Source organism: Oncorhynchus mykiss, chromosome 2 (genome assembly GCF_013265735.2).
Source record: "Oncorhynchus mykiss isolate Arlee chromosome 2, USDA_OmykA_1.1, whole genome shotgun sequence".
NCBI classification, from domain to species: Eukaryota; Metazoa; Chordata; class Actinopteri; order Salmoniformes; family Salmonidae; genus Oncorhynchus; species Oncorhynchus mykiss.
This window is the reverse complement of record NC_048566.1, coordinates 57,536,581-57,561,738: the sequence shown is the minus strand read 5'-3', so window position 1 is coordinate 57,561,738 and position 25,158 is coordinate 57,536,581. Positions and strand designations below refer to the sequence as shown.

The 25,158-nt window shown below is 41.0% G+C and overlaps 3 protein-coding genes across 6 annotated transcripts; all 3 read right to left on the bottom strand.

Moving 5' to 3' along the window:
• Nucleotides 1-899: 899 nt before the first annotated feature.
• LOC110492308 (tripartite motif-containing protein 16) lies at nt 900-4,934 on the bottom strand. The gene is made up of 6 exons (XM_021566525.2): nt 4,037-4,934; nt 3,169-3,264; nt 2,827-3,060; nt 2,562-2,709; nt 2,313-2,372; nt 900-1,835 (listed from the first exon to the last, which is right to left on the bottom strand). Exons 1-6 carry the CDS (start codon nt 4,616-4,618, stop codon nt 1,285-1,287), a joined length of 1,671 nt encoding a protein of 556 aa, XP_021422200.2. The 5' UTR covers nt 4,619-4,934; the 3' UTR covers nt 900-1,284.
• Nucleotides 4,935-5,715: 781 nt separating this feature from the next.
• Nucleotides 5,716-10,787, bottom strand: LOC110492398 (kxDL motif-containing protein 1). 2 transcript variants are annotated; one of them, XM_021566693.2, is made up of 5 exons: nt 10,563-10,787; nt 8,934-9,065; nt 8,251-8,403; nt 7,664-7,710; nt 5,716-7,276 (listed from the first exon to the last, which is right to left on the bottom strand). In XM_021566693.2, exons 2-5 carry the CDS (start codon nt 9,026-9,028, stop codon nt 7,014-7,016), a joined length of 558 nt encoding a protein of 185 aa, XP_021422368.2. In that variant the 5' UTR covers nt 9,029-9,065; nt 10,563-10,787; the 3' UTR covers nt 5,716-7,013. The 2 variants fall into 2 exon arrangements, with proteins under 2 accessions (XP_021422368.2, XP_021422361.2); XM_021566686.2 differs by having other exon boundaries at nt 8,934-9,032; nt 10,563-10,786.
• Nucleotides 10,788-15,562: 4,775 nt separating this feature from the next.
• Nucleotides 15,563-24,792, bottom strand: LOC110492340 (SIN3-HDAC complex-associated factor). 3 transcript variants are annotated; one of them, XM_036951377.1, is made up of 6 exons: nt 24,732-24,792; nt 20,340-20,467; nt 19,811-19,910; nt 19,544-19,667; nt 19,068-19,218; nt 15,563-18,797 (listed from the first exon to the last, which is right to left on the bottom strand). In XM_036951377.1, exons 2-6 carry the CDS (start codon nt 20,465-20,467, stop codon nt 18,506-18,508), a joined length of 795 nt encoding a protein of 264 aa, XP_036807272.1. In that variant the 5' UTR covers nt 24,732-24,792; the 3' UTR covers nt 15,563-18,505. The 3 variants fall into 3 exon arrangements, with proteins under 3 accessions (XP_036807272.1, XP_021422251.2, XP_036807277.1); XM_021566576.2 differs by lacking the exon at nt 24,732-24,792 and adding an exon at nt 22,715-22,885; XM_036951382.1 differs by lacking the exon at nt 24,732-24,792 and adding an exon at nt 21,039-21,063.
• Between the last annotated feature and the right edge of the window lie 366 nt (nt 24,793-25,158).

The following is a 25,158-nucleotide window of genomic DNA, read 5'->3' as shown; positions in this document are numbered from 1 at the left end:
AATGATCAAAACTGTATTTTTGACCTTTTTTATCCATTTTGACGACCGTTGCCGATGTTGATAGGGGGTCTGTCTACATTAAGGTGATTCATTTCTATAGCCAATGAAAGCACTGTTTCCTGTCCAACTTCAGGTAACTTCTGCCCAAACACACTGCATTAAGGGAATCTGGAGCATTTCTTCTTCACATTCATGGCTATAAATACTCTGGTGTTCTGGTGGATATCTTACAGTTACAATATGAGAACCTCTCTTCAGCAGTCTGTCAAATTTGAGAATTCCTTTGACCCCGTGTAACATCTAATTTAAATGGCTATCGATCTAGTCATTGCAAAGGAGATGACGAGAGTTCTTTCAATCAAGATTCAGTGATTTTGTGACCATAAAAGTGAAAGTTCATTACATTCATGTTGCATTGTTATTATGGATAAATAGTGATTGCTGGGTCTAATTTCACTCTGCCAGTAATGGAGACAACATTGAGAGAAAAATAAACATTTATGGATATAAGCCAAACTCATCTTTGGTATAAGGCTCAGGGGCAATTTAGACCTGTAAAAAAAAAAAAAAACTTTAGTAACAGGGGCTCATTAACATATTTCCCAGGGTTCTGTTGATGGCGCCTTCCACTATTAGTGCGATTTCTGTATCAGTGGAGTATGATTTATGGGCCCTTGTATGGAGGAGCCTTCTATAAAGCTACAGTGTAATAATGGATAATCATATTGGAAAACAAATGATCTGTCTAGAAACAAAGCCTTGGTTCTATGAACTTAATTGGACAGTAAAAGAGAAGAGTTTCCTTCTCCTTTTCCTGTTTGTGCTGAGGTATGAGGTACCAGGTCTGGTCAGAAGAGGGCAGAAGTGATGTCACTGGACAGAATAGAGACACAACTCCCAACAAATCACTCTCACTTTTAATGAACTAATATAGTAGAGTAGTGCATAGTATACATACATTACTATATGGTAAGGCAGAGTTATGGCTAGTTATGGTTAGAAAAGTACAAAGTGACCAGTATACTACCCTACTTACATCGCAAAGTCTAAACACATGGTCTTATGGTTGGCATTGAATAGGTTGAACAGCAGCTGAACTTATTGTTCGCTGTACACACAGGGAGTATGATTGATGACAATCAACAGGGCTTTTTCAAAGTTTCCAAAAAGTACACAAATAACCGTGCCACTTTACAATGTGTTCCTGATACTTTTCTATTTGCACAGTAGTTCCATAGGGAAGTACTGTAATCTAGGTTCATATTTTCCACCGTACATATTAAGTTAGTTACTACTCATAAATGGTGTCAGTATCCTCACAGATGAACCAACCCCAAACCCAGGGTAGAGGGGCCGAGTGAACGTGGTCTTGACTCCGTGGAGGAGGGTCATGGTGTCTGAGACAGTCACGCTGTAAAAGGACAGAGTTCCTGCCCTGTGGTCCAGGTACACTCCGACTCTGGAGTCTGAGCAGATGACGGGGATAGAAGTCGCTCTACCATTATGGTAGAAACAGCATCTAGATGCAGAGCAGTACAACCTCCAGGACTGGTCATTAGCACCAAACCAACACTCTCGACCACTTCCTCTCCTGCTGATCCCTTTATATGAGACGGCTACATCAACCTCCACCCCGGTCCACTCTACCTCCCAGTAGCAGGGTTCAGACACACTCCAGACACCCTCTTTACACAACACCTGTTTCCAGTGGCTAAATCTATGTTCATGGTTGGGATAGGCCTGGATCTTATGACTCCTGGTCACCTTTCTGTTCCCCTCAGACAGACACAGGAGTTGATTTGCTGTGTTGGGATCCAATGTCAGCGGGCAGCAGTCTACGAAGAGGAAAAATAGTGTACATTTTATTTAATTTTTTATTTAAAGACCCTGTGAATGCATGCATGCATGTATGGGCCTCGTTTTACCCTAATACAAGGGCTAGAAACTCATACAATCCACATCAAATTGAACCAAATCCACATCCATCATTATCATATTTTCCAGCATGCTCTATATAAACCATTTTCAACTACCTCAAGTATTTGTAAAGTTGGTTATCTTCAAATAAACTACAAAATAAAACTATTTTCTGCCCAGGTCTGGTTGGAGAGAAACATTTTAAGCATCTGTTTGGTTCTTATTGGACCACCTGTGGTGGGTCAGATCCCTAACAGTCAGTGTTGTATAGCAGTCAGTGTTGTATGAGTATATAGCAAGTGAGGTCTCAGAAGCTGATCACTCAGAATGGTTCCAGCTAGCTGCTTCTTTTACAAAGTGAGTGAACATGCATTGTGTGCGTGTGCTTTACTTACATTCTAAGAACTCCTCTCTGGTCTTGGGCTCAGAAAGGCGAATGTTTGGAACTTTAGTCACTATAGGACACAGGCACAACCATCATTAGGAGGTATGCAACAAGTTTCAGGAGGGCAACGTCACTCAGCGATGCTAACCTAGCCATCAACGGTACAAACACCGCAAATCATACTGCGTGCATCTCTACAGAAGACACAATAGCAAACATACAAGAGCACTTATGAGCTCGAAATATGCCTTCTACCAACCTTTCCCGTATATTCTGTCCATTTCCTCCTTGCAGATGTCTTGTAGTCGCTCTTTCAGTTCAGTGACAAATTTCTTCACGTGCTCAAAGGTGACAATGATGCTGGGTGTGCCCTCAGATCCAAGAGGGACACAGAGAGACTGGAAATGCTACGACATTGAGAAAGGCTACGGTTACTTTATTTCAGCACATTTCACTTGTGAAAGAGTTCTAGACCTAGTCATTGAAAAGTAATTTGTGAATGACATTTAAGTTAGAGATGTCACCTGGAGGAAATGGATGTGATCTTCTGTGTGTGACAGGTGCTTTAGCTCAGCATCTCTCCTCCTCAGTTCAGCGACCTCTTGCTCCAGTTGCTTCAGATGCCTTTTAGCTAGACTCACTTGAGCCTTCGCTTGGGCAATGATCAGCTCCTTCACCTCAGAGCGCCTTTTCTCAACGGAGTGGATGAGCTCAGTCAAGGTCCTCTCGCTATCAAACAATTCCGCTTGTGCAGAGCGCTGTTAGGACACAGAGAAGAGGGGATCCATTACAACCACCCTATTCACTTAGCTTTCACCGGGACCCCAGACTGCCGCGAGTGTAATTAAAATGTTCCCAACGCTCACCTTCAGAGAGTCCACAGCCTGTCTCAGCTCCTGCATCTCCTTCTCTCTCTTCTGGATTCTCTGCTGGGATTTCAGATTATTTCCTCCCAACTGCTTCTGCAGAGAATATTATCATATGCATAAAACAAATAGTTTACTATCAAGGTAGGCCACTGTGCATCTGACAAGGTACCCAGAAAACAAAATGTTGAAAAGGCGTTTTTGTCTGACGTTGAAGCCATCTACAATTTTAGTTCTGAAGGAACCGGTTCAAGGAACGGAACCTGAAAATACCGATATTTTTCAAGGAATCGAAACAGAACCGGGCCAAAGTGATCTCTCGTGTTTCCGAAGTGGAACCGTTATTTTCAAATCTTGAGAGCAGCATAATGTTATTTTTTTGTTTCTAATGTCTAGTATATAATGCTGTAATTCAGTGAAATGTATGATGCTAGTAATGGCAAAAGCACATTTCTATTCACGTCATGATGTTCAGCGCTTCAAGCCAAGCCCCTTTCGTGTCCACACCTCTCTGGCTCTCTCACCCCCTTGAAATTTGAGCTGCATCTCGCTCTCAAACATCTGACTCATCAAGCGTGCAACCACTAGTTTAACGGTCTGAAAACTATTGTCCGCTCAAATGGGTTGGGCTTCGCACTGATTGGATGATCCCTTTCCAAATTGAACCTCATCATTCTGTTTTGTATGAGGAACCAGGGACATCGACCTACCAGATGAAGCATGTTAAAAACAGGTTATGCCCAAATAATTTTTGCGAGTTAAAATGTCTCTACTCTGCTTCTTACGCATATTCTCACTCGCTGGTCTGGATGCCAGGCTAAAAGAGATGAACAAATGTATTGTGTGATTTGACTGTTCTCATCTTTACCTGTTTTTCAGTCCTTTCTTCTGCAGCGGCGACTATATCATGTCCTTTATGATCATCAATCACACACAGCAGACAGATACACTGCTGATCGGTACGACAGTAAACCTCCAGCAGTTTGTCATGGCGAGTGCAAATCTTCTCCTGTAGTCTAGTGGCATCAATCAACTTGTGTTTTTTTCCTTGGTTGAGGTCATTGTGAAGTTTTAGGTGAGTCGCACAGTAAGAGGCAAGACACAGCAGACAGGACTTGACAGCTTTGAGTTTTCTCCCAGCGCAGATGTCACACCCCACATCTAAAGGTCCAGCACAACAGTAAGCAGGAGGAGCAGCTTGGAGTCCTGTCATCTTCAGTTTCTCCACCAATTCGTTCAGTAGAGTATTTTTCCCCAGAACAGGTCTTGGGGTGAAGGTCTGCCTGCACTGGGGACAGCTGTAGACACCTTTCCCATCATCCTGATCCCAGCTTTCTTTAATGCAGCCCATACAGTAACTGTGTCCACAGGCAGTAGTCACTGGATCCTTCAGTGGATCCAGACAGATTGAACAGGTAATCAAATCCTTATCAAAAACAGCTTCTGCCATGGTGAAACACACCCTATCAGACTGAGCAGCAGAGTCAGAGAGAGATACTTGTTTCCCGGTTTAATGGTTTGTTCTGAGCAGTAGGTGTGGCTTCCACCGAATTCGAAACTTGGCTTTTGGCCTGGATCTGTGAGTGATCCCATAAAATCAGTGTCTGGCCAGCAGAGGGCATCAGAATCCCTATTCGTCAAGTATAGTACATTGACTTAGACAGTGTACTATAGTACATAGACAGTGTACTAACAGAATACAGACACAGTCAACATACTTACAGTAAACATAACATTCTGGAGTAGATGATTTACAGTGAGGATATACAATTTACAGAGGGGATATGCAGAGGAAAGGATGCTGCCTTAAAAAATATATACAGTGCATATAGTGTAGTGCAAACGCAGTATACTGCAGGTTATTGATGGCAAGGTGCAGTGTTCGGCTCAAATACAAAGTCTCTTAATCCCCATGATATGAGGTCTGTCAGAAGTTTCAATTAGAACCTGACCAATACATCGCATCACCGACAATCGGGCCTATATCGGCATTGTTAACGCTATATCAGTCGATAATTCCACCAATAACTGATATTCAATAAATAGCTGATCTGAACGGCTTGTGGCCATTCTCACGTCATTCTTGTCACAATGTAAGAAATCAACATCGACTCACAACCAGAAAATAAATTCTGATGAAGGGTCAAATTGGTGTAAAATCCTTCATCTGTGTCGCATTAAGATCATCAGCGTGCTGAAGTTTCTTTTCATTACAACCAGAGATAATTGTCTTCTCAGAATGATCACCTGGGGCTATTAATCTAACCCTTTTCAATGTGGCAAGGGGGCACGGTTTATTCTGTTCTGGACACATTTCCCCAATAGCTAAAACCCCATAACTTCTGTGCATGTGCTACGGAACAACGCTCAGCTAGTTTCGGAAATCCCATATCTATGGCTGGAACATTGGTCCACTGTGGGAGGCAACCCGTCTGATGCTCCGCCTCTTCTAAAAGTTACATTAAAAGCTGGAGGTTTTTTGTTGTTGTTGTTGTTGGGGTCATATTTCAAGTATTTGTTAAACAAACCAAATAACATAATTTAGCATTCAAGTTGTTGCGTAACATTTATCGTAATCATGATACAGATAAAGACTTAGAATGCTTAAGTTAGCCACTTCACCGAGGGGTAATTTACAGTGTAGCCTAGTACTCGAGCTCAAGTCATCCCAACAAAATAAAATGGATATCCGAGAAACAATGGAAAACAATAATACTGAACTCTTCCATGCAGCAACTCACACATTTTGCATGTTAAAAAAAAGAAGAAAAAAAGTCTGTGGTGGTGAGGTTTCAATTAGAAGCTGACCGATATATTGCGTCGCCGAAATGATCTGCTGATATTGGCATTTTAACGCTTTATCGGTATCAGCCGATAATTTCACGATAACTAATATTCAATAAATAGGATGGGGGGGGGGGGGGGGGGGGGATGGGTATCTCAAGCTGATCTGAATGTTTGCGGCCATTCTCATTATGTCACAATGTAAGAAATCAACATTAGCAGCATATTTCTGGGACAACTGCTCTTCTGAATGGCAATTTAGGAGAATTCAGTGTGGAAAATGACACTTTCATTTCCCTGCTGTAAAACAGTATAACAGCAGATATCTGTATCGGTAAGTTTTGTCCCCCCAAAAATCGGACCCAAATAACCTTATCGGTCAGGCTCTAGTTTTAATAGGGTAAATAACAGGAGGTGTGTCACTAAAACAATTGAAACATATTTTGGTAGGCTGTACTATTGCAATTAGCTGGATTCCAATAGGCTTACCCATGACCAACAAAGCTCACTACCTCTTTAAATGAGTGCATATTTCCAAGCTCAACCATTATTAAAGAGAGCCACTCCTGTGCACACAAACAAATGACTAGCTGGGTGCAGTCCTCCTGTGGTTAGTAATGAAGGATTCAGTTCTTCACAACCACAACACACATTCAAGTATCTTCTTCATTGTTAGTGGCGAGTGATGGACAAGCGTGTCTAACGAAAGGGATCTTTGGACACAATCTTGGCGTTTACAAGTGAACAGCAGTCAGTGTGCTGGTTTAAATCCTGACCATCAAATCAGCTACTGATTCAAACCCGACAAACCAGATAACTGGCCAAAACTCAAAGCCAAATCAATCACATTGACCTCCTGCTGCTTCTATCTAATCTATGGGTACTGAGTAGAACTCTAAGCCTGGGTTATGAAGGCACTACTCTGCAGGTACTGAGTAGAGCTCTAGGCCTGGGTTACGGAGGCTCTACTCTGCAGGTACTGAGTAGCGCTCTAGGCCTGGGTTACGGAGGCTCTACTCTGCAGGTACTGAGTAGAGCTCTAGGCCTGGGTTATGAAGGCTCTACTCTGCAGGTACTGAGTCCGGGCCCTCGTCCCTCAGCATGTCCGTTTCAGGGCTAGGCAGGCCTTGGTCAGAGGTGGGCGTGTCGGCCTGCTCCTGGGAGAGGCCTTCGGAACACCGGCTTACATTCGGGGAAATTACGTCGGGGCTCGTGTCACATGACTCGGTGCTCTGCCCCGACATGGTGGCGGTGATCATCGTGGCGACACTGGGCGGGATGGGATCAAACTCGTCGTCCTCCAGGACCGGCGACTCGTGGGCGTCTGTGAGGGAGAGACTCAGGGTGACTCTCGATAGTCTAAAGTAGCCACCATTCTACATTAATTGGAGAGAGAAAAAACATCACAGGTGAAAGCAATTCACCACAAATTTCTTTCCCCATTGTGCATATGGATGAAGAAAGTACAGCACTTAATAATATTAAGATGCCCCCTCAGAGGCACTGAGGAGAAAGACTTAATGAATATGGAATCAAAACATTGAATTACGTTACGTCAAATACTTTCGAAAGTGTCGGATATGTGTAGATTCAATTAACAAGAAGAGTAAACTACTGTACTGTGAAAAATGCCTGAATGTGCAACTATTTACAGTAAACAACTTGTCTGTCTGCCAATGTTGCCGTCATGACTGTAAAATGTCAAACTCACTTCTGAAGGCCTCTGGGTACTGCTTGGCGATCTTGCCCTTTAAAGTCCTGCGTGGACAGATAAAACCATGAATATGTGGATTATGAAAGAAAGAAACCAAGGTTAGAGCTATAATTTTGTGACTACTCCCACGAGCTAGAGTGAAAATTGGACAAGAGACAGTATGTGACTGACCGTCACAGTCAGATGAAAGTTTAAATTCGTAGTTAGTATAATATGTACTTGGAGGAAGTATACAATCCACCAAGAAAATGGTTGTTAAACAACCCCTTGCCACTTCCCCTAAACACTTCCTGTAGATCTGAAAAGTTGATAGGTATGAAAGTAGTTCCCATCTTGTCCCGATAGGCTGGGTGGAGACATTACCATATTGTTTACACTTATCCAACCCGTGTCAGATCTACAGAAAGGATTTCGGGGTAAGGCTTGGGGATGTTTTTGTATGCAGGGTATAAGGAGTCTAGAGGCCGGGTCTAAGGGTAGCCTCATTGTCTTACGTCAGATAGCGTGACGGCAACGGCGTGTCATGTCAGAATGATGCCATCTGTCAGAAGACAATGGGGGTGGAATTAGGATGGGTCCATCACCTGATTCTCCTAAAGATGCTGTCCAAGTCCTTCTTCATCTCCACCAGGGTGCGCGTGTGAAGCAGGAAGTGTTCGTTCATCTGCTGCAGCCGCACGTTGGAAAGTCCATTGAAGTTGATCAGCATCTCATTGGTCTTCTCAAAGCGGTCCAGCCTGGGAGAGGAGCCAATGACGAGCAAGATAAAATAGGCTCTATTATATCGATAATATTAAATTAATGGTGTCCTATTTGTGTTAGTCTTTGGCAAAGCTGTGCCTGTTTTGCCAGTCTGCACAAGCTGACTGTAACAGGCTTGAGTGTCAAGGAAATGAGTAGGTCTAAACTGTTTTGTTGCTGTAATAAAATCACCTCAGATCTGATTGACCCAAAATGAACCAATGTTGTGCTGTACTTGACTATTGTAACATATCACAGTGAGTGCAAGGCCATCTATCAAGACCACATGCAGCCAGCTAGTCTGCTCTCCATGTTAGTGTTTCCCAACTCCAGTCCTCAAATACCCCCAACAGTACAACTTTTTATTGTAGCCCTGGACAAGCACACACGTTGAATGAGGTATGTTTGTTCGGAGCAATAACGAAAATGTAAGCTGGAGTTGGGAAACATTGCTCTGGGTGAGAAATATCAATGCTCCCAGCAGATATAGGATGTGCTCTGTGCAGCAGTCCGGACTGTTACTCACATGTGCCTCTGGGCTTGGATGATGGCGTTGACATCCTCAGAGTTTACCATGCTAAGCATTCTGTTACAGAACATTCCAGAAGCTGTGGGTTCCATGGCGCTGATGATTAATGGAAAGCATTTACCATCAACACTGTGAATACATGAATGTCAAACAGCTAGGCGTTTGCATGACAAATTATAACAAGTAGCTAGCTAACACAAATATGAGCCTGCTAGGGAGCAGGCCTATCGTAGTCAAGAAATGCTATGAAGCAGTTACATTGTTAGCACTGGCAAGATACAAGGCTTGTTATGCGTTCTGTTAGTTTGCTTAACACTGAACAAAAATATAAATGCAACAATTTAAAAGATTTTACTGAGTTACATTTCATATAAGGAAATCACTCAAAATAAAATCAATCAGGCTATGGATTTCACATGACTGGGAATACAGATATGCATCGGTTGGTCACAGATGTCTTAAAAAAAGGTATGGGTGTGGATCAGAAAACCAGTCAGAATCTGGTGTGGCCACCATGTCTCATGCAGTGTGACACATCTCCTTCACATAGAGTTGATCAGGTTGATTGTGGCCTGTGGAATGTTGTCCCACTCCTCTTCAATTGCTGTGCAAAGTTGATGGATATTGGCGGGAACTGGAACACACTATCATACACATCGATCCAGAACATCCAAACATGCTCAATGGGCCACTGAAGAAGTGGGACATTTTCATCTTCCAGGAATTGTGTAGAGATACTTGCAACATGGGGCAGTGTGTTATCTCGTCACAATGTCTGTGCAAATTTCCATCGATAAAATGCAATGGTGTTTGTTGTCCATAGCTTATACCTGCCCATACCATAACCCCACCACCACCATAGGGCACTCTGTTCAAAGTTGACATCAGCAAACCACTGCCTGGTACAGTCGAAACCGAGATTCATCCGTGAAGAGCACACTTCTCCAACGTGCCAGTGGCCATTGAAGGTGAGCATTTGCCCACTGAAGTTGGTTACGACGCCAAACTGCAGTCAGGTCAAGACCCTGGTGAGGAACGATGAGCACGCAGATGAGCTCCCCTCCTTTTGTGCCAAAATTCTTAGGTTGTGCAAACCCACAGTTCCATCAGCTGTTCAGGTGGCTGGTCTCAGACGATCCCACAGGTGAAGAAGCCGGATGTGGAGGTCCTTGGCTGGCATGGTTACAAGTTTAAGGCTGGTTGGACGTACTTCCAAACAACTTGATAATGGTAGGGAAATTAACATTCAATTATCTGGCAACAGCCCTGGTGGACATTCCTGCAGTCTGCATACTAATTGCACGCACCCTCAAAACGTGAGTTAGCTGTGGCATGTGTTGTGTGACAAAATTGCACATTTTTGAGTGACAAAGTTGTTCACAATTTGAGAGAGACGTTTTTGTGCGTATGGAAAATGTGTGGGATCTTTTATATCAGCTCATGAAACCAACACTTTACGTTGCGTTTATATTATTGTTCAGTGTGCTAAAGCTAGCTGGCCAGCATACTAACGTTACCTAACTATGATGGACTAGACTAGACAGACAGTACACGTAACGTCACACAGAACGAACTTAGTTATACAAATATGTGGTAACGATAAGCAGGCTAGCCTAACATACTTACGATTAGATATGTCCCAAACTCGTTATATCCGTGAGTTTTCTTTAACACTTTAATGGCAATATACACTCTTACATTAAGCTACTAACATTCATTTTCATAATTGGAGCTAGATGAAATTTAGCAGTCTGTGGCAAAGAGAAACATTTATTTCTGGAGAAACAGAACGATACGCTGCACCGCACTTCCGTGTTGTGGGAATGTTGATCATGTGACATAGGAAAGGAATATCTGTCATTTCCGGTGGCTTTATGGCAATCACAGCAAACCAAAGGTAGTTATTATAATTGTTTTTACCTTTTTTAGAACTTTAGGACGGGTTAGGGGGTAACGGATTACATGTAATTACCGGTTTTTGTGGGTTTTTTTTGTGCATGTAATCCGTTAACGGTAACTGTAGTCTTTACATTACTTGCAAAAATATTCCAATCAAATTACAGATACTTTTGAAAAACTATATTACTTCGAGGATTACTTTTAAATTCAGAAAGGATGTTGCGAAAAAAAATATTTCACACTTCTCTGTTTTGAAAAAAGGCGCAAATTTAAGTTTGTTCCACTTGAGCAAATCTGACCACATGTGGAACAAACTTAAACTTGCGCCTTTTTTCAATGCTGATTTGAATGCCATTAAGAAAACAGAGAAGTGTGAAATATTTTTTTATGATCTCTGACTTGTGATGTCACACCAAATGTGTTTGATGGATCGCGGGAAAAGAGCAGGAATAGGCTTTGGTAGGCTACAGTACAAGCTATGTCTTCCAATGGTGGGACTGCTGTCGGCATCCAAAGATGATCAATTTGAATAAACGCTTGGATGTAAGGGTGACAGCAGTTGTGTAGTCTACGGCGATACGGATATCACTTATTATTGATATCTACATAGCGCATTGATGTGAATCACACTGATCACACACTCTCTCATTTAGCTATTTGCGCCTTACCGATTGTGGTTGTTGTGGATGGCTGTTCACAAATCTAAATGTGTATTTGAACCCAATAATGGTTGAATTCAAGATGTTTAAACTGCCTATCAATCATTGTTTTGGAAACCAATGGACAGCCAGTGAAAAATGCGCTCTTGCCACATCTGCATAGTGCGGATCAAAACCCATGGAATAAAAGTGGGGCTTTTATTGCTCAATTTAATTCATGTTGATAAAAAATAATAGCCCTAAGGGACACATGCTCACACTTGCACACTTTTGATAGACTTAAAGCGGCAATCTGTAGTTGCTACATCCGTTTTTGGACTTATCAATAATTTTTATATCATGGATGGTCAGTCCTTGCATCCATAGCTCTGTCTATTAATCTGAGAGTGGTTATTGTTTCATCTGTGGATTTGCCCTTTAAACAGCTGAATGTTATTAACATTTCAAAGTGTCACCAACAAAAAGGTTAACAATAGTCCTATAACAAATGCAGGATATGGCATTCATTTTTCACATGTAAATAGCACTTTTCAGTAGAGCTCAAAGCATGAGTGCAGCATTTATTTTTCAACTGAATCAATGAGCCCAATCAGTCCTGCATGACAACAAAATCATAAACAACAGAGTTGGGCTGGCTAATAAGTCCTTAGTTTTGGGGTCATGCTCAGGTAAAACAATTTCCATATTTCCAAGTCCTATTCTTGAAGACCAAGAATTTATTGTAATGACTGGAATTCTGATAGACTTTGGTTTTTAATGTAAAGATATAATTTTATCGTATTATTATATGTAGTAGAAGGCGATGGGTTAGAAGAAGCCTACATAACCAACCCATAAAGTAAAATTTAACATCCATATATGGCCAGCTTTGTAAACTTTAACATTGATGTATCCTGCAATAGATGTTGTTCAATTGGTAACATACATTTTTCTCTTCGTCTAATGCCTCTTGAAGGGAAAGTAATCTAAAAGTAACAGAATGTAATAAGATTACATTACTGAGTTTGGGTAATCCCACAATTCCATTACTGATTACAATTTTGGACAGGTAACTAGTTTGGGTAATCCCACAATTACATGACTGATTACAATTTTGGACAGGCAACTAAAAAAAATCAATACAAAAACAAATCACTGTGTCTGCCTAAAACTGCATGGACCCCTCTTGTGCAGTGGAACCCAGAACGATATGTGGAACCCAGAACGATGTGTGACCAGGCAATGCCGTTTAGCAGAGGACACCCAAGCCAGAGTGGCCACTGCAAAGCCCAAGGAGCCTGACCCTCTCTGGAAGTTGCTGTAGCCCTGTTTAGTATATACTTTTGGGTTAAAACGTTCTTTCAGTCCTTTCGCTTACAATGCAATTTCATCCAGATCTGTTGCCTACGCCTTTAATAGTCATACTCATCACTTATTATTAGTATTATTACAAATTATCTGTTCTAACAATGTTGCTTGTTTAGTAAAGTTAGATCAAAGAATCAACGTCTCGCAAGATTGAAATGATTCATTTGCATGTTACATAACCAAATATAATAACTTACAATTGTAGGGCTATAACATTACTGCTACACCAAAAACACCTCCTCATTTCTAATTAGATTTTAGGATGGTTAGTAGCTGAAGCTGAATAGGCTAATCACATGTATTTTCTCATGCGTCAAAACTCAACAGAGCACCCCTCTCGGCAGAATATATGCTTTGATTGACAGAAATAACAAAAAAAGGCTAATAGTCTGTTAACACAATCTTTTCAAATTCACTAATTCAAGAAGATCTAAACACATATTGCCGTGAACCTGATTGAGATAAATTCTGAAATGATAGAGCTGTTTATTACTTTTGGCAAGGTCTCTCTATAACTGTACATAAACTGGCGAAAGCTAGCCAAGTTAATTTACTTCCTGAAACGGAACAAAACAAAGGCTACAAATATCACTTTCTGACAGATAACTAGAGGCTAGAGCTGACCTGGCTGTGTTATTCATTCACCTTAGTCGAGAGGGGATAAAACATTAGATAAAGTTACATGTCAGTTACAATACTCGCTCAGCACTGCGAATAAACATAGTTATGTTTTTTTTTATGTTACGTTAAACAGCAGTTACCTTGTCAACTAAATAGTAGGGGGGGCAAAAATGCAATTTCTCAATGTGTGTGGGACATGACCCCCGTCCTCAGTGAAGGTTATGCCCATCATATCTACAGTTGAAGTCGGAAGTTTACATACACCTTAGCCAAATACATGTAAACTCAGTTTTTCACAATTCCTGACATTTAATCCTCATAAAAAATCCCTGTTTTAGGTCAGTTAGGATAACCACTTTATTTTAAGAATGTGAAATGTCAGAATAATAGTAGAGAGAATGATTTATTTCAGCTTTTATTTCTTTCAAAGTTTACATCAATCACATGTATTTATAAAGCCCTTCTTATATCAGCTGGTGTCACAAAGTGCTGTACAGAAACCCAGCCTAAAACTCCAAACAGCAAGCAAGCAATGCAGGTGAAGCAGCACGGTGGCTAGGAAAAACTCCCTAGAAAGGCCAGAAACTAAGAAGAAACCTAGAGAGGAACCAGGCTATGAGGGGGAACCCGGCTACATGTACTCAATTAGTACTTGGTAGCATTACCTTTAAATTGTTTAACTTGGGTCAAATGTTTCGGGTAGCCTTCCACAAGCTTCCCACAATAAATTGGGTGAATTTTGTCCCATTCCTCCTGACAGAGCTGGTGTAACTGATTCAGGTTTGTAGGCTTCCTTGCTCGCACACTCTTTTTCAGTTCTGCCCACAAATTTTCTATAGGATGGAGGTCAGGGCTTTGTGATGGCCACTCCCATACCTTGACTTTGTTGTCCTTAAGCCATTTTGCCACAACTGTAGAAGAATGCTTGTCCATTTGGAAGACCCATTTGCAACCAAGCTTTAACTTCGTGACTGATGTCTTGAGATGTTGCTTCAATATATCCACCTAATTGTCCTTCCTCATGCCATTAATTTTGTGAAGTGCACCAGTCCCTCCTGCAGCAAAGCACTCCCACAACATGATGCTGCCACCACCGTGCTTCACGGTTGGGATGGTGTTCTTCAGCTTGCAAGCCTCCTCCTTTTTCCTCCAAACATAACAATGGTCATTATGGCCAAACAGTTCTATTTTTGTTTCATCAGACCAGAGGACATTTCTCCAAAAAGTATGATCTTTGTCCCCATGTGCAACTGCAAAACGTAGTCTGGCTTTTTTATGACGGTTTTGGAGCAGTGGCTTCTTCCTTGCTGGGCGGCCTTCCGGGTTATGTCGATATTGTACTCGTTTTACTGTGGATATAGATATTTCTGTACCTGTGTCCTCCAGCATCTTCACAAGGTCCTTTGCTGTTGTTCTGGGATTGATTTGCATTATTCGCATCAAAGTAGATTCACCTCTAGGAGACAGAACGCGGTATGACGGCTGCGTAGTCCCATGGTATTTATACTTGCATACTATTGTTTGTACAGATGACCAGGGTCCCTTCAGGTGTTTGGAAATTGTTCCTAAGGATGAACCAGACTTGTGGTCTACACATTTTTGTCTGATGTTTTGGCTGATTTCTTTAGATTTTCAAATGATGTCATGCAAAGAGGCACTGAGTTTGAAGGTAGGCCTTGAAATACATCCACCAGAAGCCCACTGGAATTGTGATACAATGAATTATAAGTGAAATAATCTGTCTGTAAACAATTTTTGGAAAAATTACTTGTGTCATGCACACAGTAGATGTCCTAACTGACTTGCCAAAACTATAGTTAACAAGAAATTTGGGGAGTGGTTAAAAAATGAGTTTTAATGACTCCAACCTAAGTGTATGTAAACTTCCGACTTCAACTGTATCTATTGCTACAACTCGGGAAAGCAAGTTTGAAGTTTATTAGGCTACTGATGAAATAAGTTCTGAACTTCATAGGATGGTGAAAGTGCATTGTGATGAGCTTGGGAGTGGTTATAAACTACCCCAAAACAGGATAAAATATAAACTACCCCAAAACAGGATAAAAGTCCAAGGTTTTTAGCAAAACAGAAAATTCTGACTCAAAAATCACAAATTATTTTTATTGAAAGACTAGTACAAAAAAGTACATCATGTATAAAACACAAAACATTGCTTTGTCTAGATCTAACTTGGTAAATAAATGCAATTGCATAGCTACAATACATGCATGAAGCACTAAAGCAAAGATTCGACTTGCAGGTCATATGCAACATTACAGGGCAAAGATGAGAGGAAAGTAAAATTGGAATATAGGCTACCTCAAATCATTGAAATTCATAGTTCAACAGGCTGGATACCTGATACAAAGATACAGGTCCAAACAAATTATTGTACAGTATATTACATAATAAATTACTACACATTAATGTTGATAAGATTATTGTTCCCAATAATTCACAAATACTGTTCATTGTGAATTTCAGACTAGACTGATTGCTTAAGAACTACATTAAATGCTAACCATATCACAGAACTTTAAATGTGAAATCTAAGTTATTACATAGTGAGAAACCAGCATCAGAATAGTCACATGGGGAAAATGCACAAATACAAATCAAAGTTTATTAGTCACATACGTCGCAGACAAACGAACAGTGAAATGCTTATTTATGGGTCCTTTTCCAACAATGCAGAGATAAAATAAGAAAAAAATAAATAGTGGAGGAATAAATACAGTGAATAACAAATAAAATAAACATGGCTGTATATAGGGAGTAGAAAATAACACAGCTATAACAGTATACAGGAAGTACCGAGTCAATATGAAATAAATAAACATTTAATTAGAAAGCCCTCAACCCCCCATTGAAATATGTCCATATACATACAATCTTCCCTATAGTATGGATAATTAAAGACTGATTTTAGTGTCCTTTTTATACCACTCAAGTTACAAATAAATGACTAAATAACCTGTTTTGCATTTGAAATGGAATGAATTTAAGTGTGCTTTGGTTTTGGTTTGATAATGTAGGCTAGTATATAGCAGTTGCTTAACTAACCAAGGAATGATGAATTCTAAGTTTGAACATGATAGTAAGTCCTCAAAAGTATAAAATGCCTAAATAACGATCAATAGAATTGACATATGTATCATGAAGTTTAAATTATACGGAAGTCCTGCAGACAAAAGACAAATAGAAAAGATAACAATTCCCCAGAATAAAAAATAAAAAAAATGTTTTTGACAACAGGGGGGGACAGATAGAGTTGTGCTCATGTGGGTTATTTCATTGCATTGTAGGTCTAAGTTGTTGCAGTAGATCCACTGTGTGTGTGGTAATGACAATCATGTCCCATTATTGACAGTAATAACCAAAAAGGTATCCAGCCAGGCCTCCAGGAGGAATATTTCACGATCTGAACAGGTTACTATTGCATTTGCTGATTTATAATATGGTGAAGACATGTTTTATATGTAATATATAAATAAAAAATACTTTGGGGGCATTGGGTCTGGAAAATAAGAGCAAGATTTAAAATAAGAGTAATATGCTTTTAAGGTCATGAAATAGCATATTTGACTCATGCATCTGATCTACAGATCTTCTGGATGAGAGGGGTTATTTCTTCGGCATTTATGCAAAGCACACTAGTGTTGCTTTACTTCATTTTGAAAACCTTAGGCCTCCGTTGCAAACGTTAACATAATAAGCTGGAGAAAACGCAAACTACCTATCTAGCACTAACTATTGCCTTAAAAAAAGGAGACATTTCACCATTTTCAACTTCATATTCATCATCTCCACCAACCAAACATCAACATACTATATATAAAAACAGCCCATTTCTATATTTTGTAGTAACAAAAGATGAGGACATCATTCAGGAAACACTTTAGAAATTGGTAGCGTTCCTCAGCCTAGGCGTTGTTGACACCAGACAAATCTTACAACACCTGGATAGGTATTTTACGTATCAGCTAACCACATAATAATAATATACATATGCCATTTAGCAGACACTTTTATATGCGGGTGGCCTCAGTGGGAATGGAACCCATGATATTTGGTATTGTAAACAACTTGCTCTACCAATTGAGCCACACAGGACCACCTACGTTATAGCAATCTATCAGTCCATGTCACAGTTGCTATAATGGCACGCAACCATTGGTTGATGCATGCAACGTCTGAGCAGGAGCATCACCTGGTCAAAATTACTAACTCATAATTGGTTAAAATGACATGATGCACACCAGATGACATCATCTAGAATAATATCTTTTCTGGTGTGCATCTTTTTGATTACACAACACAAAAAAACACAGTTTACACACCGGTGTTGGTGTGGTGCTGGAGATGATGAATATGAAGTTTCAATTGGAACATTTTCCCTTAATATCATCCCTAAGTACCAACACTGACAAAACACTAGCACTGCCTTCCCTCACTAAATTAAGGCTGGTGTATTGGCTGTTGGTGCTGTGAACAGGCTCTCGACCGTGGCCCATATAGAAATACATACAGGCCCATATATACAGAATAGATAAATATAGTGTGAATGTGAATTTGTTTCACAATAATACAAGTGCTACTGTACGGCTGTTACCTGTTAATTAAGGTATTCTGCCGATCAGTCAAAACTACAGCATTTTATGTCAAGGAGAAAAACACCAAGAGAGGTGTCCGAACATCTGGGTTGTGTTCATAAGGCACCAAACGGAAGAAAATGGATTTGCAACACGGAGTGGACTACATGGACTTGCCCAATAATAAATACTCATTTTCCGTTGCAGAACTTTTTCAAACATTTTCAGTTGCATGCCCAAGCCTAATGAAGACGAACCCAGGACAATACTAAGTACAACAAGACCAGATGAATTGGGGAAAAACTAGTCCATATGCCTCAGTCAGTCTATAAGTTACCAAACAAACAAAACGACAGGATTCAGCTACTCGCTGACTAAAGGCAATCAGCGGTAACTTCTTCTTGTAAGAGCTTGTAAACCAGAAGCATTCCGTAGGCTTCCTCAAAGATGCTCACACTGTGGTGCAATATCGCCAGTCTTCCTCCTCAACCTCCACTTTGGTCTGAGATGTTGTCGTGATGACCTGTAGCTGAGGACTCTCTGAGCTCTCCTGGCTGTTTGACCTCACCACCTCGTCTTCCTTCCTCACCACCACCTCTTCCGCCACTTCTACCTCTTCCACAACCTCCTCATCCTGCCGCTGCTGTTGCCGTTTCTTGCGACAGCAGGGCTTGAAGAGGTGAGGGTCGATGAGCACCTCCCCAAAGCGGCCCTTGTAGATGATCCCACAACACACCTTCTGCCTGGAGGAGAAGCAAAGGAACATGAGATTATGTAATACTGATACAGTTTATGCAGCCATACTGCCATACAAGATATGGTCAATTATTGTTACAGCGACGAATGCATATGTGCATATAAAATAAATTAAGTCTTAGATTGTTCATGTTTCCTTTTTTTTCCCTATTTCTCTCTTATCTGAGTACCAAAGCATCTGGTGAAGATGAACAAGGACACTTCCAGGCTGGATATTACAGACACAGTGTTTTGATTGGAGGGGACTGCGGCCTTACCTCTTCCAGTAGGTGAGGTCCAGGAAGGAGAAGACAGGGGAGCGGCTGGAGCCTGGGGAGAGCTCTGTGTCGGAGCCCTCATCTGAAGGGTGGCTGTAGCTGGGAGACTGGGCCGGGGAGGCACTGGACGTGGTGCTGTGGGCATCAGAGTCTGGAAGAGGGAGGGGTAGAACCATAGATGTAGAAGGCTATGCTGTAGTGTACATCATTGGGTAGACTGAAGGAGGAGTATGTTCAGATTGGTAAAATGTTGCAAAATGTTTGAATCTCAACCTTCCGGATTATGTGGATATTTAGGCTACATTATGAAGATACTTGTGAAATGAAAAAAAATATTGTCTGACTCAGTGCCTCAACCTCTGAAAAGCACTGAGATTGGGTGTTACGGTTGCATTGATCTATTACTGAATTAGCAAAACGGACCTAAAAGTGGTCAAACCTTAATATGTTTATGGGGCACTGTGAACAGGACTTACTGTTCCTCTTTAGCTCTTTCTGCAGTCGGCTGATCTGGATTGGCATGGCTCTCTTGGAGAGGGACTTCCGTTTCTTTGGCCTGGAGGAAATCTTTAGGCTGGGGCCTCCTCGGGCATCAACCACCTAGGATAGGATAGAAGAAAAGAACATTTAAGAGAGGAGAAGTGAAGAGAGGCACTCCCATCACTTTTTTCCCCCTTCTTAACCATTTCCAACAGGCAGGTGAGTTGTGAGGAGCAGATATGGACAAAAAATGTGGAGCTTACGTGATTCCAGTTTTTCTTAGACCCCACTGGGAGTTTCTTACATCGTTTCACCAGGAGTACACAGGCATTGCAGATTTCTCCAGACCGAGTTTCACATAATCTACATGTGGGGAAAACATGTGAAATATGGGTTAAGCAGGACCATGTGAACAATGGAAATATTACGGATGTTCATAATGACATTACATTTAGCTTTACCAGGAGGAACACAATTTCTGACCATTTTACAGTATTTCACATGTAGCTGTCCACTCATTAGGGATAATAATATTTGGTTAATTTTCAGAGTGTGTTTGGGAGGTAGCAGTCCACCGATTTCCTGCACAGGCCCCATGCATAATTATGCACTGAGTGCTATGGAAACAGAACTCAATGTGTGATATTTTATTGACTGCTTAGTTTTTTTTTTTTTTTACTGCTTTAGTTATTTTATGTTTTACAACGCTTGCAGTCATTCTACTTTTGCAAGAATGCATAGATGTTGAAATCTGCTATGAGGGCGCGGTAACTGTCAGAAATCCTTGCTTACCCGAAACAGCTCGTGAAGTCATTCTCGTACCGCTTGCTGTCGGTGAAGCGTGAGCTGGAGGACTTGGCGCGGCAAATGCAACAGCCGTCTAAACTCCGGTACATCTTTGGCTTGTGAAAGCCAAACATCTGTTTTCAAAAACACAAAACAGCAAAGGCATTTGCAGTTTAATAAAATAAAAATGGTACAAATCATTATGAAAGGAAATGGCCTATAATAAGATGGTCAATTTTATGGTCAATTTTGTTCAAAAGTTATTTATTTGCAAAAGATTCAGCCTGTGTACCAACCAGCGGAACAACAGGTTACAACTTCAATATTTTTTCCCCTCCATATAGGCTAACTATTGTAAAAATGGTTGATAGACATTCAATAATTTTCAGAAGTCTCGCGCGTTAAATACATTTGAAATTAAAAGAAAAAAAATAACGCGCAGCAGATGAAAGTGAGCATCTTGCCATGCCCTGACCCAAAAGGAGCGAATATAGGTCAGCTGTCTGTATGCCTGTCATACAGATAATGTCACCCTGCTGCCGCGCTCATATCGTCTTCGGAGATTTGCATTGCATAGTTGCCGCAGCGTTATGGCCAAATATCCTTAGCTAAGACAAAATTGTAAACTCTAGTTTGATGCTAGAAGACATAGACGCACCGACGCAGTAAATTAAATAACCAAGGCATAAGCTAAGTTTATCTGACCTGCTGCTTGTGTGAATACCTCGTGGTGCAAGAAATGTGAAGAAAATTTGGAAGAACGGGTTATTTCTCATTTGCATTTAAAGGAGAAGTATATATTACGTTGCCATGCAAAACCTATCACGATGCTTGGAATCCTTCAAAATAATCATGCGGCAAAACCGTGAGCCGCGCCCCCTACAGTCTACTTGTTTTGCCATATAAGTGGCAGTCCTTCGGGTCTCTTGACAGTGCAGTGGCACAACCAGACAGTAGCAGGATAATACAGTACGTGACGTAACTCTACATGGCAACAGACTTCAAAGGCGGAGAGGGGGTGTGTATGTGGAGGAGGGGGACGGGGTGTGTATATGTGGAGGAGAGGGACAGGGTGTGTGTATGTGGAGGAGGAGGCCCGGGGGTGTGTGTGTGGAGGAGGAGGCCAGGGGGTGTGGAGGAGGAGGAAAGGGGGTGTGTGTGGAGGAGGGGGAAAGTGGGTGTTTGAGGGAGGAATGGAGCTTGTGATATTTAGAATTTTAAAGTTGTAAAACCGACTAACATCGTTTCATTAAAAACGGCCTATGTTTAAAAACGAAACGAGACGGTCGTGATGAAAAATAACCTTAGCACCGAAGACCGACTACTGTAAATCGATACGTTCCCCGCCCACTTACACGAGGAAGCATGCCACAAGAGCAGCCTCATGCGCACCCATTTTAACTGAACCTTTCAACCCACCGTCTGAGTCCATAAACTCGATTATGTCATTGACACAACCGCATTATCAAACTTTTTACATAAAAACAACACAGTCCTCTCTAAAAACGAGACATTTTTAGCTTTGGAATAGTCGTGTAATGTGATCTTTAGGCTACACATTGTTATTCAGGTGACGTCGCGTCACTGGCCAGTGCAACTCCAAACACCAAATGCGCACGAAGTTCAAAGCTTCGGTTTTTAACAGTGACAACGTAGGTCTACATCAATTATTTTAAATTGTGGTTTAATCTTGCTATCATTTTTAGTTCGTCGCTATCATTTGGTTAGGCTACTACTTGTTTTGTGATAGATGCATCCGTGTTGACACAGAGCAATCGCCCGCGTGTTCAAAGCGCACCATCTCGGGTAGGAATGGCAGGCATGATGGGGTCGTCTCGAACTTGGGTATTACTTACGTCGGTAAGCAGTCGAATAAATAGCGGAACATGCACATTTCAACATTGCAAACGAAGTGTACTCGGAGGCTAGGAATCCACCTATTAAGAATCACAACTAAAAACGAATTAATCGGGAAGACACCATACAACGCACTATATAACTCGAAATAATGGGGATAAAATGCCTAGGCCTAAATCTGCTGTTCACCCATTTTTTATATGTTGCAGACTGGGTTTATTTAGTTCACCTCCAGAAGTCAACAAACAGGCATATTACTGCAATCGTTTCATTCCCATTTAAACTAGCCTATTAAATCCGGTATATAAAAAAAAGTTAAAAACGAATAAATAGGCTAGGCTTATAAGCCAATTAATTCTGTTTTTCGAACTGTGAAAATCGATGTTAATTGTTCGCCTTCTCAAGTGGCCAAAACAACTCGGAGCTTGCTTGTTTCGAAGCCTACAATAGCCAAGCAAACTGACACAAAAATGTTGCACATTTTGAGAAGCCTAGACCTGAACATTAGCCAACACAATTCTTACCTTAAATGCAAGTCGAACGTAGCTGATACAAATTAATAACCTTGAACACGCGTCGTTACAATGTTGCCGAACTACTCTCACAATTCCACAGCATCGAGATACCGTTCTCTCTTGTTGATGTCTAGCTCGCTGTGTATGGGACTTGGTAGTTGTGGACTCAGTGCGCGTGCGCCCCATCCACGCCTCCATTTTCTGACTTTCTTCAATCAACCTGATTTGCATAAACGGCTGACGTTTCATCGCGTTTGCACTTTGCTGGCGTTATGAGGATGGGAGCATTGCGCGGGAACAGGGGGCTCGTCTTTCGTTGCTATGGCACGTTGAAGAATGTAAGCAAAGAGGCGGAGACAGTCTTTTACTATGGAACGCCAGATGGCTTGTTAAAATGCATTCGCTTGAGTAATGGCCGTTATAACAAAACATTAGTAACTGGACTTAGGTCTCTAGTGGACAAGGACTCGTGTAGCTGGGTAACTCCAACATACATTTATTTAAAAGTTAGAACCACTCACTGACATCTGACTTTTTATCAAATCAAATTGTATTGGTATGCGGGTGTAGCGAAACGTTGTGTTCCTAGCTCCAAAAGTGCAGTAATTAAAAAAAATACACAACTTTTTTTGACTCCAGCTATTTAAAAACCGCTTAAGGACCCCCCCCTTTCAAAAAATGTTCACCTAAATGACATACCCAACTCTGACTGCCTGTAGCTCAGGACCTGAAGCAAGGATATGCATATTATTGATACCATTAGAATGGAAACACTTTGAAGTTTGTGGAAATGCGAAATGAATGTAGGAGAATATAACACATTAGATCTGGTAAAAGATAATACAAATAAAAAAACGTGTTTTTTTGTATTTTTTTGTACCATCATCTTGTAAAATGCAAGAGAAAGGCCATACATAATACATTATTTCAGCCCAGGCGCAATTTAGATTTTGGCCACTAGATGGCAGCAGTGTATGTACAAAGTTTTAGACGGATACAATGAACCATTGCATTTCTGTTCAAAATGTATCAAGACTGCCCAAATGTGCCTAATTGGTTTATTAATAACTTTTCAAGTTCATAACTGTGGACTCTCCTCAAACAATAGCATGGTATTCTTTCACTGTAATAGCTACTGTAAATTAGACAGTGCAGGTAGATTAACAAGAATTTAAGCTTTCTGCCAATATCAGATAAGGTCAGGATTTGTGAAAAACTGAGTATAAATGGAGTTGGCTAAGGTGTATGTAAACTTCCAATTTCAACTGTAATTTTTTTTTATGCATGCCAGAAAAGCCACAACACAACACTAAACAATACATTAATTGCACTATAACGGTGACAAACGGTACCCACAAACTGTTAGAGCCTACATAAAGCTGTCCCAACAGCAGAGTCCAAACAGCAGTCCCAACACCTTACCACTGCTACTCCTGGCTATCAATAGAGCCTTGTCTGGCAGTTAAACAGTTCATTCAGCCTAATTTACTGCCTTTTAAAAGAACATCGCTGATATGGCTGACTTGCTTAAACAAATTTGGTTTCTACTGATAATTGAGATGGACAAACTGTGTCATAAGGGTGGATGAGAGGAAATCCTTAATTTCGATGAAGACATTAATGAGCGGGCTACGACGGACGTAGTCAATATAAATATTTTTTCGGCATTTTTGAAATGTACAGTGACAGAATTCAGAACATGGGCCGTTCTTACAGTATTCTCCCTGTACACCAAGTCAGAATGATATGATAAATAATTGGGCGCATATAAGCAGACAATGAAAGCTCTTATAATATTTGATGATGACATTTCTCTAAAACAGGCTATAGGCTACATGTGCACCACCAAGTCAGAACAGTAGGCTAAGTTATGAGGGGAAATGGGACCAAATTATTATGGTGAGGAACAGGGGCTACTAACACCTTACTACACAACATTAGTATTTCTTTCTTAGCTACAGTATACATATCTCCCTGGCATATTACATAATTTATGCAGCAGCATACAATACATTTTTGGACTCACCTTGTTGTGCTGTGCTCACTTGAACAGGAATGTGCCGCAGCAGTCCTGGTGGGCAAATTTTGTCATCAAAGTCTAGCATTTTTGGACTCACCTTGTGTCACACCCTGATCAGTTTCACCTGTCCTCGTTATTGTCTCCACCCCTTCCAGGTGTCGCTTGTTTTCCCCAGTGTATTTATCCCTGTGTTTCCTGTCTCTCTGTGCCAGTTTGTCTTGTATGTTAGTTGAGTAAACCCGCATGTTTTTCCCCATACTCCCTTTTCTATTCTCTTTGGATTGTCCTCCTGGTTTTGATGCCTGCCCAACTCTGAACTTCTTTCCCGCCTGCCTAATCATCCTGTCTGGCCTCACCTTGATTCTGCCTGCCTGTACCTTTTGGACTGGTTTTGACCCTTTTGCCTGTCCACGACCATTCTCTTGCCTTCCCC